Source organism: Mauremys mutica, chromosome 2 (assembly GCF_020497125.1).
Source record: "Mauremys mutica isolate MM-2020 ecotype Southern chromosome 2, ASM2049712v1, whole genome shotgun sequence".
Classification (NCBI taxonomy): Eukaryota; Metazoa; Chordata; order Testudines; family Geoemydidae; genus Mauremys; species Mauremys mutica.
Genome location: NC_059073.1, coordinates 292627124 through 292644613, shown reverse-complemented (window position 1 = coordinate 292644613; position 17490 = coordinate 292627124). Strand labels below are relative to the sequence as shown.

Here is a 17490-nt window from a genome sequence, read left to right as displayed (position 1 = left end):
AGAACAGAGTGAACCAGAGATGAATACGCCAAACAGCTACAATGTACTCAACAAAAGAGAGCCAGATTGAAAAAGGGAAGGGGGATGTTCTAGTAGTTGAACGATGGACTGGGACTCAGGAGACTGGGACCTTTTGTCCTGTCCCTGGTGTTGACTTTGACTTCATGGGCAAGTCAGCTGAGGCCTGACTTTGAAAAGTGTGGGGCTTTTTGTAACACCAGTTGATGTCCGTGGGAGCTGCAGGTGCTCTGGACACCTGAAAATCAGAGTCTGGACCAAATTCACTTCTGATATAGAAGTCCTGTGAAATCAATAGAGTTACACCTGAGGTCAGTTTTGTCTCTGCTGCCTCTTTTTCCTCATGGTAAAATGGAGATAATGGTGGTTGTGATGCCAGATAATCAGTGTTTGTCAAGCACTTTGAGATTCTTGGAAGGTGCTAGAGAAGAAATATTAGAATTGAAGTAACATAAAGTGTTGTGCCTGGGAACCCATGTAAATGGAGACTTAATTGTAATAATAATTCCTCTCTAGCAACTGCCAAGAATCCTGAAGTGTTTGCGGCAGGGCTTGGGTGGCAAAGCACAGGACTGGGTAGGAACCCTGCCAGGGCAGAGCACAGCAGAGTAATCTCTGATGTATTTTTACTTTCTATAAACCGCCCAGCTACTGGGTTGGCCTGTTTACAGTGCTCTGCGTAACTGCAGGCACACCTGGCTTGTGGGTGGCAGCTACATTGGACGAATTAATGTTGCCAAGTGACTGTTGTTTCCACAGTGATGGCTAAAAAATGTTGTAAGAAGGTGGCAATCGTAAGTCCTCCACTGTCCTTGAAGGCCAGATGAGTGAACTGTTCACAGCAGAGCACGTGGGGGAATGATGAGCTCAGACGTGGGGAAGCACAGTATCAGCTCTTGGATACCATGCTGCTGGGTGCTGTAGGAAACCCTGAGATAGCCCAAAAGATCTACATTCCATCACCTTGTTACTGCGTACGATGAGTGCCTCCCTTCAAGGGTTACTGGCTCGTCTCTGGAGCTCTGACTGAGTGCAGGGTTTGCGTGGTGCACATCTGGCTGAGGGGACAGTTACTGAGCGCTGGGTGTAGAGGAGAATTTTGTGACTTTCTCAGTCATTCCTCCCTTCTCCCCATCCCAGACTCTGTCTTGGGAAGTTTAGAGACTGCTTGACACAAGATCTAGTCAGGCTGGATTCATAGAGAGCTAGTGCTAAAATGCCCTGATCCTCCTGCTGCCAAAAGGAGAGGTGCAAAGAGCAAGTGTTCTTGCATGTGAAGCAGTAGAGAGTTCGGAAGGAGAGCCTGTCTCAGCACAGGATGGGGAGCCAGGCATGCCTAGATTCTAACCTGGGCTTTTACACACGCACTCTGGCTTTGGGCAAGTCATTTCACTTCCCTGGCTTCCCCAGCTGTAAGATAACAATGATGCCACCTGGGTCCCTGCGGTGATGCGAGGACCCATTTAATTAGTATGTTTTTAAGGTTCTGTGAACTTGAAAAGCCACAGAAGGGTTCAGTGTCTGGATGTTGCTATTCCTGACTGTTCTTTGGGACCATCTGCTGAAAAGGGGATGCTAAGTGTGTCCAGCAATGTGTGAAACAGAACTGGCAGACTTAGTGGCTGTGCAACATCCAGCTGGGTATTGGCTTTATTAGCATGTTTAGATGAGACTTTATCAAAATAGGCCACAGATCCACTTGGGACGCCACTGGTATCATTCTTCTGCAGCTGTTTGCTTGTGTAAGACACTATTTCCCCCTCCTCCAGGGAGTCAGTCTGACTGCAGCAAAGGAGCGGGGACAGCTTGTGTTCTTGGAAGGCCTGAAATCCTGCTTTGATGTCTTGTTTGGTGAGGAGCAGCATGTGGGGCAGACCAATCCCCTTCGGTTTGTAAGGTAATGCTCTGGGGCTTTGGAAGAGGCACAGCCAGTAACTCTTGGGATTAGAAATGTTGCCACCTGTTGTGATGCTGAGCTCTCAGTCTGGTTCCTGGTATCTGCATCACAGACATCAGCATGACACCTACCACTAACTGGCCTCACTTTGCAGCAATGAGGTGAAGGATTGGGACTGAACGCCCTCTCGAACCCTCCTGAGCCGGGCAGGGCTGAGGCAACAGTCGCTGGGCAGTGCGTGTGTTGTTTGCACTGCAGCTGTCCAGGCCGTACCTGTTGTGTGGCTAAATAAAATGCGTTGCTCTCATGGGCTGTCAGTCCAGCCATTCTCACTGGCATTAACTTCACACTCGCAAATGGAAATGAATCAAAACCCTGAAATACCCACACTGCTAAGATTATCCCTTTCCCTCTCTCTTCTGGCTGCTGAGAGAGGGACTGTGCTCCATCCTCTGCTCTGTTCCTGCCTTCCTTGCACTCTGTAGTCTGCCAGTGAGCTGTAAAAGTGCTGAGTGAATTACTGAAACTAAGGAGCTAATTAGAGGGGAATCTTTCTCCCATCTGAAGCTCAGCTGTATAAGCCACCAGGGCAGCTAAGGACAGAGCTTTGCAGGAGGGATCTGCTATTACTGCTTTCTGACGTATAACTCCAAAGGCCGGTTTCTGTAGACACTTGACTACACACTGCATTTGTCCCATTATATTAGTTTAGAAGCAGACTAAATTAAGGCAGTGGGACCCCTGACTAGTGTGGGTACAGTTACAGCTAGGGCTCTACCAAATTCACTGTCCATTTTGGCCAATTTCAGGGTCAGAGGATTTTAAAAATCATAAATTTCATGATTTCTGATATTTAAATCTGAAATTTCACGGTGTTTAACTGCAGGGGTCCTGACCCAATTCTGAAGGCGGCAGTGCAGAAGTAAGGGTGGCATGGTAGGGTATTGCTGTGCTGCTAGATGGGGGGCTGCCTTGAGAGCTGGGCACCTGGCCAGCAGCTGCTGCACGCCAGCCACCCAGCTCTGAAGACAGCACAGAGGAACGGGTGGCCTCCTACAATAACCGTGTGAAACCCCCCAGTCCTTTTTTGGGTCAGGACCTCCAGTTTGAGAAATGCTGGTCTCCCCTGTGAAATCTGTATAGTATAGGGTAAAAGTACACAAAAGACTAGATTTCACAGGGGGAGACCAGATTTCACAGTGCATAATGCATTTTTCACGGTCTTGAATTTGGTAGGGCCCTAGTTATAGCTGTGTAAAGGTGCATGTATCTGTGCAAAGCACATCTATGCTAGTATAACTGCATCCGCATTAGCTAGGCTGCACTGCTCTGACTATGGGCATGTCTACAGAGGAGCTGGAGCCATAATTTCCAGCTCAGATAGACAGATCCACACTAGCTTCCAGCCCTACATTGCTGCGATTCTGTGCTATAGCTATTGCAGTACAACAACCATGCTGAGACCAGGCCAAGTGAGAATTTCTGTTCTTCTTTCCAGCGAAGATGGCTCCAACCTGAAAACCATGTATGAGTTTGTCCGGACATCCCTGATGGCCTCTGGTAGTGATTCCTGGAAATGCCCCGTGTTGCTGGTGGATGATCTCAGCGTCCTGCTCAGCCTGGGTGTGAGGCCGGTTGATGTTTTGGATTTCATCCATTACTGCAGAGTTGCAGTGTGCTCCCAGTTAAAGGTACTGTTGTGTAGTGTTCCCAAAGTTCAGTAACTACAGCCTGGGTCGCTAGGTGGTGCTCTTCCCTCTGAGTCAGTGCTGCTGAGCAGGGGTGAGCAGGCACCGTGCTCTGTAGGGATGGGCAGAGTTCCTGACTGCTTGTGGCCATTGCAGATCCTGTGGCGCTCCCTGTGTGGGTGGGGCTTTCCCCTTTAGGATCCTGACCAGATTCTAACTCAGGTAGTTACATGCTATCTACCCAAATTCCCTCTGATGTTTCAATTCAGTCTAGACAAAGATATTTCACAGTGCCCATCTCCATAGTGTTTAAGTGCCAGGATGCAGCTATGTGATATAGTGTTCATATCCTGTCCTAAAGTGCTGTGTAGTGTTGCTGTGTGCTGTTAAACATTTGCCATGTCCCACCCCAGAGGTATTTGCATTTCAGTAGTCAGGAAATTGATAAGTAACCCTTCTTCCTCCTGGGGATATTGAGGCGTAACGAGTTAACAGCTGTAAAGTGCTTTGAGTTACTTGAACGGAAGGAGAAGTTTCTATTCTCTTTATTTGGTAATCTGTCTCTTATTACAGGAGCGAGGTGTCCTGTGCTGAGGCTCCTTGGTGTTTTTTGACACAGCAGGACGCTAAAGTAAATGAAGCCCTGCCTTGCCACTGACCAGAGTGGAAACTAGTGGGAGGAGGGGGGAAAACTCCTATACACATGATTTTTAAATGGATAATAGTCTTCTGATGGAAAAAATAGATTCACTAGGTGAAATGGCCAGTTGAAAGCAGAATGTGAAAGAGGACAACTTGAGGATGGAGGTTGGGGGAAAGAAAATCCCACCCCCACTGCTTTTTAAACAAGTCAACTTTGTAATCACCAAACAGCACCATTGTACCCTGTGCCCACTAAGGAGAAGGGCTGGTTCTGTTACAGCTCACTCAGCTTCCCTGGATTAAACTGTTTGTTTCACCGTAATTGGGGAAAAATATATATACAGCTTTCAATCAGCAATTTCATGTTTAAGAATGAAGTTATAAAACCAAAGGCAGTTGGAGCATAGTTCAAATTTCTCTCCTTTTATATACACGCCCAGTGTGTCATCAAAGGAAAATGCAGAGTTTTAACAGTGTGTTCCCAGGGACCAGAATATTCAGGGTCTTTAATCACTGCTCCAGAGCCATTCTTTCGCTAGTCCTGAAAGCATCGGTGCTGATCCCTTCAGATATCATTTCAACAACTGGTCTCTCACATGCTGTTAGCCAGAGAGGAATTTTTTGTATCTACACTACTGTTAAACTGGGTATCAAAGGCATAAAAGATTGATTCCCAGAGCTAGTGTTTCTTGAGAAAATAGCTCCTCAGTTCACTGCAAAATTCAAGTGGTGGCGGGAGAAAGCAAGATATTAATCAGAACAAGGTGATTTTAATGGTCTGATATGTAGTGACTTTTCAGAACAGTGTCTTAATTTTTAGTTCAGGTTACTAGTGGTCTATTGGACTTCAGATCCCACAGTATAGCAGGGCTTTTTAGTTATTAGTGAACCTAGCAAGTGCCAGATCATGGACAAGTGTCACTGTCAATTCCAGGATAACTCCCATTGATTGGGATGGGAATGGAACAACCACTTGCACAGTTCTGAAATTGATTATATTCACACACACACACAAAAAACAGTATGTATGACTTGAGGTAACATTTCAGAAGTTCTCCTTATCTGTGTACAAGTAACTCCTGACAGTATTACTGCTGAAAGAACCTTAAAATATCAAATTCATCTTTTACTGTTTATGCAGTGTTTTCCCCTTCTCCCTCAATTTCCTATAGCTTGGATCACAAAAATAGACTAGTCAGTATCACCTTTTTATTCTCTTGCTGGCTGCTAATGCTGCAATGTTTGGGATGAAAATGGTTCCAGTAAATGTCTGCTTGTTTGGAATATTGTTTCCAAAGTAATTTAAAAATAAATAAAGGAAATATTTTTATTTCTGTACAAGGTAGTTTTTTTTTCTTTTGGAAAACTTTAAATTTGGGCTGGAATTTGACTTGACTTTAAATAGTCAGTGGGCTGAGGCAAAGACTCTCATGATATATTTTTAATGGAACTAGTTTTGGATTTTATAAAACTTTTCTTTTCTTTCACAAAATGTAAACATTGGACATAATCACCCAGGCAATGCCCCTTCAGCTAATTCTCTATTAGATGGTTCTTTAAGGTATAGCTCACAGATTGGATGTCGGGTGCTTGGCCAGACAGATCAGTTTATCTAGTGTTGGCAGTTTTGTAACAAAGGTTGGATGTATTTTTAGGCTGGAGAGTTTTTTATAAGCTTGGTTATTCTCCCACTCGGCTCTGATTCAGAACCCAGATTGATGCAGATACCATGAAGCTAAATGGCTAAGTAGCTTAGTAGCAATGTGTTTGTGTGAGCCTGCGTCTCTGATCTCCTCTCATAATCCAAAATTGATTGTCAATGAGTCATTAATTCCGGTGTGACACTTTCTGTTCCAGGGGAATATAGTGGTGCTAGTGCACAGCAATGATGATTCAGAAGATGAGGAGAATGAACTGGTCGTGAATTCCCTCTGTCACCAGAGCAACCTAATCCTTTGGGCAGAGGGGCTGGCTACCGGCTTCTGTAAAGATGTTCACGGACAGGTAAATCTTGTGAAAGCATTTTCCCTGCTTCCGATGCTGTCATGAGACATGATAACTTATTACATTCACCAATAACACATGGCTAGAGCCTCAGGTGCAGCCAGGGTATGATCTGTGCAGTTCAGGGGGTTGGGTGCAAGTGGGATTTTAAGCCCCTTTGTAGCTCCTGATTCAGGCACCAGTCTGGCCCCAGCATAATTCAGATCAGTCTTAGGGCTAACTTATATCCTGCTGCCCCCAGCAGCCAAGAATGCTAGAGCACTGTGCCATTGTAATTACATTCCCTTTCCTCAGCCGCACCTCCTGAGGGCTTCCAGTGAGGATGACAGAGAGACACTGCACCGGCTCTGTGCCACCTGGGGATTCTCCCTATGTTGGGGGAATCAGTGTAGTGGTACAAAGCACTACAGAGTGATGTGAAGCAGCCAGAGCAGGGTTAGGATCTGGCCTGTGGACTCTGCAAATGGGAGAAGTATCAAGTGAAATCCATGTTTTTGTGAATCTAGTGCTGATGAAAGGCGCTGGACAGACAGCCCTGGAGACTGACGTTCTTTACACAGAACAGCTGCAGCACAGGCTGCGCTAATGCAAGCTTGTGCCCTGACACTAAGGTGATGGGTGTGCTATAAATACGGAGAAGCTTCTCCAAACTCCCATTCAGTCGGTCTCATCCATGACCTGGCTGGATCCCCTCCAGGGGGGAGAGAGAGCACTTCAGTCTTGAGGGCCCATTTGCTGCCTGGCCTCTCTGCCAAGGCTGCCACTGAGAAAGAGGTTTAGTGCTTGTTACGATGGCTGCACAGGGCTTTCCAAAATGGCAGTGTCGAATCCTCCAGCCAGGTCAGCTGCGGATGTTAAAGGTATTTTAACACAAACTCCACATCACCTGCTCAGACCTTTCTCTTGGGAGGAGGATGCTGTGATTGCAGCCACAAGGAGGCAGCTTCTCACTCTTTCCCTTCCCTTTGCAGTTAAAGATCATTCAGAAGGGGTCATCTGAGCTGAAAGCAGAGCGGAATCTCCTCCAAATCTACCAGTATAAAATTCAAGACAAGAATGTCACATTTTTTGCCAGAGGGATGTCAGCAGCTGTGTTGTGAATTCCAAGGCACAATTCAGCACAAGACCTGAGGCCAAGGGGAGGGCGGTGCTTGATACCTGGGGAAAAACAGGAGATGCCAGCAATATAGCCTCGGTATTTTTTTAGCACTTTCCACGACCAATCCAGTAAATGTGATGTGAGCAGAACTTGCATTGGCACTAAGTGGCGTTTAAAAACAAGTCCTGCAGTGAACTCTGTGCAGGTGGAGGGATCTGCATGAGTTGAGCTTATTGCAGGTTTGGGCCTAACTCAGTTCCCCTCCCTTTACTGTCCAGCAGCATTCCACTGTAATATACAAAGGGTTCGAATTGCAAAGAAGAGCAAAATGTAATGAATTTTAAATATAATTAACAAGCAGGCAGCTGCCATCTCGATAGTCTGATACAGCTTATTATTGTTCATTTATTTGAAAGAAAGTAGGCCTAGTCCATCAAGACTGCAGTTCCGTTTTGCTAGGCACTGTACAAATAGTGAGAGACAGTACCTGCCCTGAAATGCTTAAGAACATAAGAACGGCCATACTGGGTCAGACCAAAGGTCCATCTAGCCTAGTAGCCTGTCTTCTGACAGTGGCCAATGCCAGGTGCCCCAGAAGGAATGAACAGAACAGGTAACCATCAAGTGATCCACCCCCTGTCGCTCATTACCAGCTTCTGGCAAACAGAGGCTAGGGACACTATCCTGGCTAATAGCCATTAATGGACCTATCCTCCGTGAATTTATCTAGTTCTTTCTTGAACCCGGTTATAGTCTTAGCCTTCACAACATCCTCTGGCAAAGAGTTCCATAGATTAATTGTGCATTGTGTGACGAAATAGTTCCTTTTGTTTGTTTTAAGCCTGCTGCCTATTAATTTCATTTAGTGACCCTTAGTTCTTGTGTTATGAGGAGGAGTAAATAACACTTCCTGATTTACTTTCTCCATACCAGTCATGATTTTGTAGACCTCATCACATCTCCCCTTAGTCATCTCTTTTCCAAATTGAAAAGTCCCAATCTTATTAATCTGTCCTCATACAGAAGCCGTTCTATACCCCGAATCATTTTTGTTGCACTTTTTTAACCTTTTCAGATTCCTATATCTTTTTTGAGATGGGGCGACCACATCTGCATGCAGTATTCAAGATATGATCACACCATGGATTTATATAGTGGCAATATGATATTTTCCGTCTTATTATCTATCCGTTTCTTAATTTATTCCAATTAGACAAGATACAAGGTAGGAGTGAAGGAGTCAGTGCTGGCACTGGAAAGGGCTGGCAATCAAAGTTTCAAAATTCTAGAACTTATTTTAAACTGGGTTAAGACTTGGTTTAGTCATTGAAACATACCAAATGAGGCAGCAGCTACAGGTGATCTGCACAGGTCAAAAATAGCCCGGTGTGTCTCTTCTGACTGTGTCTGGAGAAGGCCTGAAAAGGCTTTATTATGCTTTTTTTCTTCTTTATTCTAGAAATACAGATCCCACCCTTTGTTTGTCTTGTCTATTTAGAGTGCAACCTCTAGAGGGCATCTCTCTTGCTGTGTATTATGCACAGAGCCTAGCACAATGCATGCTCAGTCCCAGTTGGCGCATGGAATACAATCCGTTACTGACAATTGTGATATACTAGCAGCTTCTAATGTGTGTGTGTGTGTGTAACCCTTCTGCCCCTCTGAGTTGGCAGCAACAAGGGCCGGGTTCAGTATCCAGGGGTTCCGTTTCAATAACACAATGCAAAACCGGCTCGAGCCCCCACCCAGTGACCTGGGACAATTACATACCACCCCCCCGGGCGCCTCTAGGAGGCAATACTTCCCCTCTCGCAAGCACAGAGTCCGAGTGTAGCAAAATCCTTTTAATAAAGGAGGGAAACAATGCGGCATCACGTTGGAGACACACCACAACCAGGACTATACACAAACCATAAGCAAAAAACCCACCTCCAAGTACATTTGGCACTGTCCTTTCCCCCTTAGGGTCTTAAGTCCAATCACCCCAAAGTCCAACAACCCAAAAGTCTCTGTCTCTGGTCAGTGCCACCCCAGAGTTCAAAAGTTTATCTGCAGAGTTTTACCCCCCGAAGCCTGAGTGGAAATGGGGTGGCGCACACTGGGTGTTAAGGGACACCTTACATGGGCCAGGGCCGACTGCTCCACCTCTCCGTGTTCTGAGCAGCCTTCACCACAACTGGCTCCACTCCACCAGCTGTGTCGCTCCTCCAGCCGACCCGTGAACCGCGTCAGCCATCCCCGCAAACCGCTCCACACTGCTCCAACATGCTGTAGACTGCTCTGCTCTGCCAGCCGCTTAGCAATAGATCTTCAGGCTCCCCCACTAGTTAACACAGCACTCAGTGATCTCAGCTCAATAAGCGTAGCTCTTTTAGTGGTTTCAGCTTGTTGTAGGGGAGCCCCAGTGCTGGTGCACCAGTGGCCCAACGTGAATTCAGGTCAGCAGCGTCTAGATGGACTCCTAAAGGATTCTTTTGGCCTTGAGATGAAAACCTTGTCTGTGTTTTGGGAACCTTGAGGTAAAAAATTATCTAAGTTAGCTCTGCTCTTCAACAGTGGAGAAAGGAGGATGTACAATGGGTGTTCCAGGACCTCAAAGGGGACCCATACCATCAGGTACACACACCAGTCCCCAACCTCTCTCAATTCACTGGGGTTTGGAACCCTTGTCTAGCAAGTACTATTTAATGTAGGTTGAGTCATTTCTGCCATAAAGCAGTCTCATAGTTCCTCGTTCACATAATTAGGGTGACAGCACTTTTTTTCCTTCCTGCCCCAATAACAAAGAAATTGGGGATCCCAGCTGCCAAAATAACCATCCCAGGCTGCCGTGGGCTATTGCAATGCAAATCTTTGCCACTCCTTGAAATTCTTTCCACACTCCCCATAATTCACCACCAGATGTCAGGGTAGAGCTCATCCTGACTCTGCTTACATGTGTCTGAGAAAACCCCTCTCATAATCAGAGCTTAATTTTAAAAAAATTACATGTATGAAGTGACAACTATTGTTACTCAGCTGAGCTTTTTCTGGAGACTTCCATCTTTGCGGCGATAGGAAGGAGCTTAAATAAGAAGCTTCAGGGTGAGAGGGAGAAGAGTTGGCACTCTCATCAGGCTCTGGCCAGATTTCTTCAGATGACCTGGATGTTTCTGCTAAATGACCAGAAGTGATAGAGTTAACTTTGTGGTAGTTTAAATCTTCTTCACTGGGCTTCAAAGTTACTATTGCACTGAGATGAAAGGAGGGAGGGGCGAAGGTCACACTTCTGGTTAAATCTCTCAACTTAGTTCATGTTAATGAAGGTGCGAATTAGACACCTTTTAGTTCATTCTAGCAGAACCTACATGGGCAGTTACAGTGCAACGCTGTAGTGTGTACTGCAGTGCATGCCCCTGCAGTCTGCATTGTGGGGCCATGTGGACAACCTCAGTCTCTCTCTGCTGTCTTAGGTAGATCACTGCAATGGGTCACAGTTGAAGATTTTCTTTGCAGCCAGATGGGCTAGAGTTGGAATTTTATTTTTAAATAACATCTTGAAACCTACAAAAATGGATGTGGTGACCAGAGATGTGCTGGTATAGCATGCCACAGAATACCATCTCAATATGTGCCATGCATCAATGCAGTCCATGGTCAAAATTATATCACACCCAATATAAGTAAATTATAGGGCTAGGATATGAGTTTAAAAGCCATCCAGCAGGCATGTAATAAACCCAAAGCATGTCTTGTACCTGGCCAGAGGTGTAGGAATTCTTGTTTTGGTGGGCCCATCAAGATAATGGGAATATTCTCCATTGAATACTAAATGATAATATTTTGCTGTTCAGTTTGACCTGTATCTCCAGCCTCCTTAATTGGCAGAGTTTGCGAGGCCCTGCACTCAGCTTGATGGTATTTCTAGGTTTTCTGTTTGGATGTAACATGATAACCTTTTGAACACTGTACCCAATCAATTCCAAATGGTCAGGGACTGTTCTAGATCTCAATGGGTCGGACCATGAACCCCCAGAATCTCTCAACTTAGTTCACGTTAATGAAGGTGCGAATTAGGTACCTTTTATTCGTTCTGGAACAAATGAACGCGTTCCCAGGTCCCTAAAGGAGCCATGTCTCAGAATTTCTTTTTCGCTGGAAATGTTCCCATTTACTGGAAGCCATAGTGCTTGCAGCCAGGCCTCCTCAAGCCTTGATTTTGAAAGGCTGGGCTAGGTCAGTATTTGGATGGGAAACCTCTAAGGCAGAGGTCGGCAACCTTTCAGCAGTGGTGAGCCGAGTCTTCATTTATTCACTCTAAGTTAAGGTTTCGCGTGCCAGTCATACATTTTAACGTTTTTAGAAGGTCTCTTTCTATAAGTCTATAATATAGAACTAAACTATTGTTGTCTGTAAAGTAAATAAGGTTTTTTAAATGTTTAAGAAGCTTCACTTAAATTAAAATGCAGAGCCCCCCAGACCGGTCGCCAGGACCCGGGCAGTGTGAGTGGCTTGTGTGCCACTTTCGGCACGCATGCCATAGGTTGCCTACCCCTGCTCTAGGGAAATGCAGATAGTGTTGAGTCAGTAGGTGGCACTCTTCCGAATCAGCCCTAAACCAGCGCTGCAGCTAGGGTGGCCACTCACACATCCCCAGAGCATTGGATACTCCAGCACTTCTGGGAGCAGCATGGGCCTGCCCCCTCTTGTGTGACCCCAACTCCATCAGTGTGACCTCACATGCATGGGGTGTGCAGGGTCACCCTGGTGGGGATGGGGCGTCATGCTCTTCACAATGGTGTCCCCTGTCCACGATACTGGACAAAAGCACATCCAGTTTTGCCTCAGGGCTGGAGAGGGGGAAATCATTTAAAAACTGGACAAACAGCCTGCCTAGTCACAGCACTGGGGTCCTGTGTGTGCTGATGGAAGTGTCGTCTTTCAAGTCCCTGATCACATGTGGTGGTTAAAGATCCCATGTATCTTTTTGCAACAATAGGAGTATTAATTAACCCCCGTCTTGGCCACAGGTTAACTTGGGTAAGGGTAATGGCATTCCCCCTGGAATTTCAATTGGATAATGACATTTGAAGTATTTTAAACAAGACACTATTTAAAGCACTTGCTAGCAGTGGCAAACATGTAGCAATGTTATAAAAGATGCCACATCCCCAGATTAGGGGAACTCCCTGAGCGAAGGCATAAAATAATTTAAGCGACAGGAAACTACAGGATACAGAGGTTAGTGCTGTGTATAATGTGGAATTTTTTAGCTCAGATGAGGAGATGGGAAAAAATGTTCCTCAAAACTAGAGCATTGGAGAGGTACATGGTACCTTTTCGATTCCATCTTTTTCCTCCGATTTGTCCTTCTTTGCTTCTCTCTCCTCCACCATTCCTTGGCTTGCCTTCTCTTCCCTGTGACTAACACCGGCCTTTCATTGTCTCTGTTCACTGTCTTGTGCAGGTAGGGCACAGGAATTCCTTTGTTTTCCACGTGTGGCTTATAGGGCTTCTGCTGCTGCCTCTGCGAGATGTTCTTATGGGACTTGCATGACCTAAGTTATCTGCTATTAGCTGAACTCCAACCCTCCCCTCACTCCAGTGGCACCAAATTTGTACAGAAAAGGTGTACTTTTAAAAACAGGTCCAAAGACAGTTAGCTAAATTGCAAGAAACTGGCAATGTTTCCTATTTCCTGACAGATCATTGGGCAGCTGCACTTTGCACTGACCTCCTGCACGGAGTCCTGAGAGGTCATGATGACCCAGTCACACTGACATAGTTGCATTGTGCTACAGCAGACCTGAGCTATGAGCTGGTTACTTGCAGGCACCATGTGTGAGTCTGGCCTACTGAAATGTTCTAATAATCTCTTATTAGTTCAGCTTGTCTGCCACAACTGGAACCTCATCTCTCAGAACGATCTCCGCAGTGTGAGAGGAATAGTCAGACCCTGCCTCCATTAGATGAGTTCCAGCTGAGGCCCTACTCCTGCATACATTTACACACACACAAGATCAGGGGTCTGAGAGAGTCCCTTCCTTCCATCTTGCTGCCTTCCCTGCATGAAACTAGCTTCCCTCCATGGAGTAGCAGTAGGGGTCAGGGCTGACATCCCCTGGAGCTGGATGGGGCATTTCTTGGAGCTATCCTTGGGCAGACAGCTCCATAGCAAGTCATAGTGGGAAGTCTGTCTTTACAACCATGAGGCTCTGGAAACATTTTCTCGGTTTTTATGGTAGTTTAAATTCTGCAGAAACCACCACGGAGACTGTAGCATCACAATGGGCCCCCCTTGCCCAGACTCTACCTTACCTGCCCGTAGCTGACAATAATGGCAAATTGAAAACCCTCGTATTTCTCTTGGTGCTGACCCGGTCCCCTTTCTGATTTCTCTGACAGCAGTGGGAGGAACACTGAAGAGAGAGAGAGAGTGTGTGTGTGTAAATAAAAATTAGGAAAATAATATTCCCCTAAGTAATATACGTGACATTATTTATCATTGCTGTTAGTGAGAATGCTTCTGTTCCTCCTAGATTGTATTTAGCCTCCCCTTAGTGGCCGCACCCATGGCTGCAGCACTACTTGCAAGGACTGAAAGCCTGGAGGCCGTCCTGTGAGACTGAAAACAGCTTGAGATTAGGCTTTTATGTCTGTAAACCTGCTGGGGGGGGCGGGGGGTGTCAATGAGCCCTTGGAGCACCCTGAAGAAACACCCCTTGTGCTCACGAATTCTGAGCTTTGCTGGGGGCGCAAACAATAAGCCCAATTACGTTTGGGAACCCCCTGCATGCAAAGTCACCACTAACCTCCGGAGCACCACCTAGCTTTAGAACCTGGTGCAACAGTACCTTTTCCACGGCATCACACACCTGCAGGACAATGGTCCCAATGGCTGATCTCCCCACACCAAAACAGGTCACTACAGACCAGCAGCATTCAGGGGCAGCCAGCTTCCAGATGGCAATGGTGACCCTCTTCTTAGGGTGACCAGACAGCAAGTGTGAAAAATCGGGACGGGGTGGAGGGTAATAGGATCCTATATAAGAAAAAGACTCCAAAATCAGGACTGTCCCTATAAAATCGGGACATCTGATCACCCTACCTCTTCTCCACGGGTATAGGTTGCCACATGTTGGCACACTGCAGCTCGAGTTAGTTCAGCACGTGTCTCCAAAAAGTTTGCATTCGCCATCCTGAAATTCTTACACCATTGCTCGCCTCTCCATGTCTGCAGAATGATCCTTTCCCACCAGTCCAACAGAATGATCCTTTCCCACCAATCTGAGCTGGTTTCCCAAGCTTAGAGCGGCACTGCATGCTGTGAAGCTGTTCCAAGAATCAGTCCCGTACTATCACTTGCTCAGTGTCTTCCTCATCCTGGTTCCACCGCTGCTGAAGACCCTCCTGCTGCTGCTGCCACATTGTCTGCTCAGTGGTATGGCAGGCAAAGTCCAAAGCTGAACTCATCCGGCTTTGAGTGCTAAAATACAGCCCAAGTGGCCTCTGCATATTTGAGGCTGCCAACACAGTGGCACAGAACTTCATTGGGGCCGTGCTGGCTGATAGCAACTTGCAAATGGTGCTTGCCCACCCAGAAAGGAAGTATGGGGCAGAGACAGATGAACCATGTGATTTTAAAAAAAAATGAACTCACTTAGTGTCTGCTATGCATCCAACAATGTACAATGAGAAAAATTCCAGAATGCAAACGGCTCAGCAGCAAAGGACCATGGGACACTTTCCAAGAATGCCACACCCTCAAACCGCAGCCTACTACCGCTGAGTGTCTATGATGCACATTGCCAGAGGGCACAGCATTCCACGTGCATGCTAGTAGCACAGCTTCCATACTGCGTGTTACCTGACGCGCATCAAAAAGTTGTGACTAAACCCCTGTACAGACGAGCCCCAAGACTTCACCATTGTCACAACCTGAATATTACAGCCTCTTGGAACTCAGAGAGGCAGCAGGGACAGAACTCAGATGGCCTTGCTCCAAAAGCACAAGCCCGTACAACGAGAGCTTTTAGAGTTTAGTTTTATCTTGCTCCTTCTCTGGAGGTGCATCCGAGTCCTACTAATATTGCCTCAAATTGGGTCAGTGCTGCATATTGCCTTGGAGAAATGAGCAAGAAGAAAGAAGCCAAGGCATTCAGGCGGCTCTCTCTCACTGATTCCAATGGGAGTTAGAGACCTAAATACCTCGGAGGATCTGGCCCCAGGTTACTCTGGTGTGGGCACAGGTAATTTGTCTAGAAACGGGGACTGTTTTCTACCTTACAGCAAGACCAGCCTGAGTTTGATTTTCTATTGGGGGTGGGGAGAGGGAAGAGAAGGAACCACCACCCTAAAAAGGGAGGACAAACGTAAGTGAAACATGAACTGTCTCCCGAGACATTACTGAACATTCTAGCACCCTGAAGTTTGGTTCCCTCATTTTATGGTCAACGTTTTTTGCCTAGTGTTTTAAATCCATTTATAAAATATTTACAAAATGACACCTTGATGGAGCAACGGAAGGTAACAGGATCGGGGACCAGGCGCAGGAGAGAAAAATCTAAGATTCCGTACACAGGTTTGCCAAAGGTGATACGATAGCCACAGCAGGAATGTAACCAAGGCAACAAGGAGTCCCCTACGCCCCACTATCCGCCTCACCTTCGCACTAACTCCCCACACATCCAAATCTACACCACAGTTTCACGTTCCTTTCCAATCCTATTGCTGGGTGATAAATATGGAAGAGGTAGGTGCAGCATGATAGATCCTATGGCCCCCAGCCACACTCTGAAAGCTCTCACTGTGTTAGATGAGGAAGAGGAGCTGTGGCATTTACTGGCACATGGTCATTAGATGACCTGCCTCTCTCTTCCTCAGGGTTGTGCAAACTCATTGTTAGTTGTAGGCAGGAAAACAAAATCTTTCTGGAAGCTATCAGAGGGTTGGGTCCCTTCAATCAGCTCCATGCTTCCAAGGCTACTAATTCAGCAACTGCGATCATGCCAAGCACATTTGTGAGTTTCTCTGATTTTCCCCATTAATCTCTCTGTATTTTTAAGTGTAACACTGAAGACCCTGGTCATGTTTTCTGACAATGTCGTCAGACGACGAACAGTGTTAGATTTCAATCTCCGAGGTTGTCAATCTTGTTCATAACGCCAGTGAAGCAGCACAAGCATCCCCCAAAAGGCCCTACCCACACAGCTCTTTGCTGACCTGAGTGAGATACGTCCAGGCTCGGGACCCATTCACTTTCTGGCCTTTGCAGAGACTGCAAATATTTGTATCACCATAGACCCTGGAAGTCCTAGTGGTAGACCAGGATCTGAATGCGCTAGGCGCTGTACAAACAGAACAAAAAGACGACCCTTACTCCAAAGAGCCTATAATCAAAGTATGAGACAGCAGATAGATACAAATAGATGGGAGAAGTATAAGGAAACAATGACAGTATTGATCACCATGACAAGCGCACCAGCAGCCCAACAACTGTCAGTTTTTTGTAGGCATCACAGCAAAGGAGAGCTTTGAGGAGGATTTGGAAGGAGGATAATGCAGTAGTTTTGCAGATGTTCATGAAGAGTTCCTCCCAGGCGTGAGGGGCAGCACGGGAGAAAGCATGAAGAAGGTGCATGTTAGAAAATCAGGGGAAAGGTAGGTAACTCTGGTGGTGGATTTTATTATGTTGATATTTGCCCACTGGGAACAGAGCCAAGACCCAGGTATTTCTCTGCCACAGGGCAGGGAACCTTTAGATGGTAACCACTTTTGGTTACTACAAACCTGTTCAGATTTCACCAGCTGCCTGCAGGTGACAGACTCCATATCCCACCACCACCCCATGCAGGACATCATCTTTTACAGACCATGCTCTGCAACAGTGTGTGGGCAGACTTTCATTTTTAAAGCAAATGGCATGTGATCACCTCACCTAGGTGCAACACTGCACCAACACAACATGTGCTATTCCTCCCTAACACAAACTGGCTTTTTACTGTAGTCATTCACTTCATGGCTGTCTGTTCATTCTCTGCTTAGACTGTAAGCCCAGCTAGGCAGGGACCGTGGCTCACTTAGCTAGAGAGTGCCCTGCACGTTTATATACATTTCGTAGTAGCTGATAGCCCCAGTGACAACGTTCCAAACACAGCTCGACT

The 17490-nt window shown here is 46.3% G+C and overlaps 1 protein-coding gene across 1 annotated transcript in view; it reads left to right on the top strand.

Annotated features, from left to right (window-relative positions):
• The window catches only part of ELP6 (elongator acetyltransferase complex subunit 6), a 35704-nt gene extending 27971 nt beyond the window's left edge, over positions 1-7733 (top strand). The window contains exons 5-8 of the mRNA XM_045007925.1: positions 1788-1915; positions 3414-3606; positions 6103-6249; positions 7221-7733. Coding sequence (XP_044863860.1) covers positions 1788-1915; positions 3414-3606; positions 6103-6249; positions 7221-7349 — 597 coding nt within the window. The 3' untranslated portion in view covers positions 7350-7733. The remainder of the gene's footprint in view (positions 1-1787; positions 1916-3413; positions 3607-6102; positions 6250-7220) is intronic.
• Positions 7734-17490: the final 9757 nt, after the last annotated feature.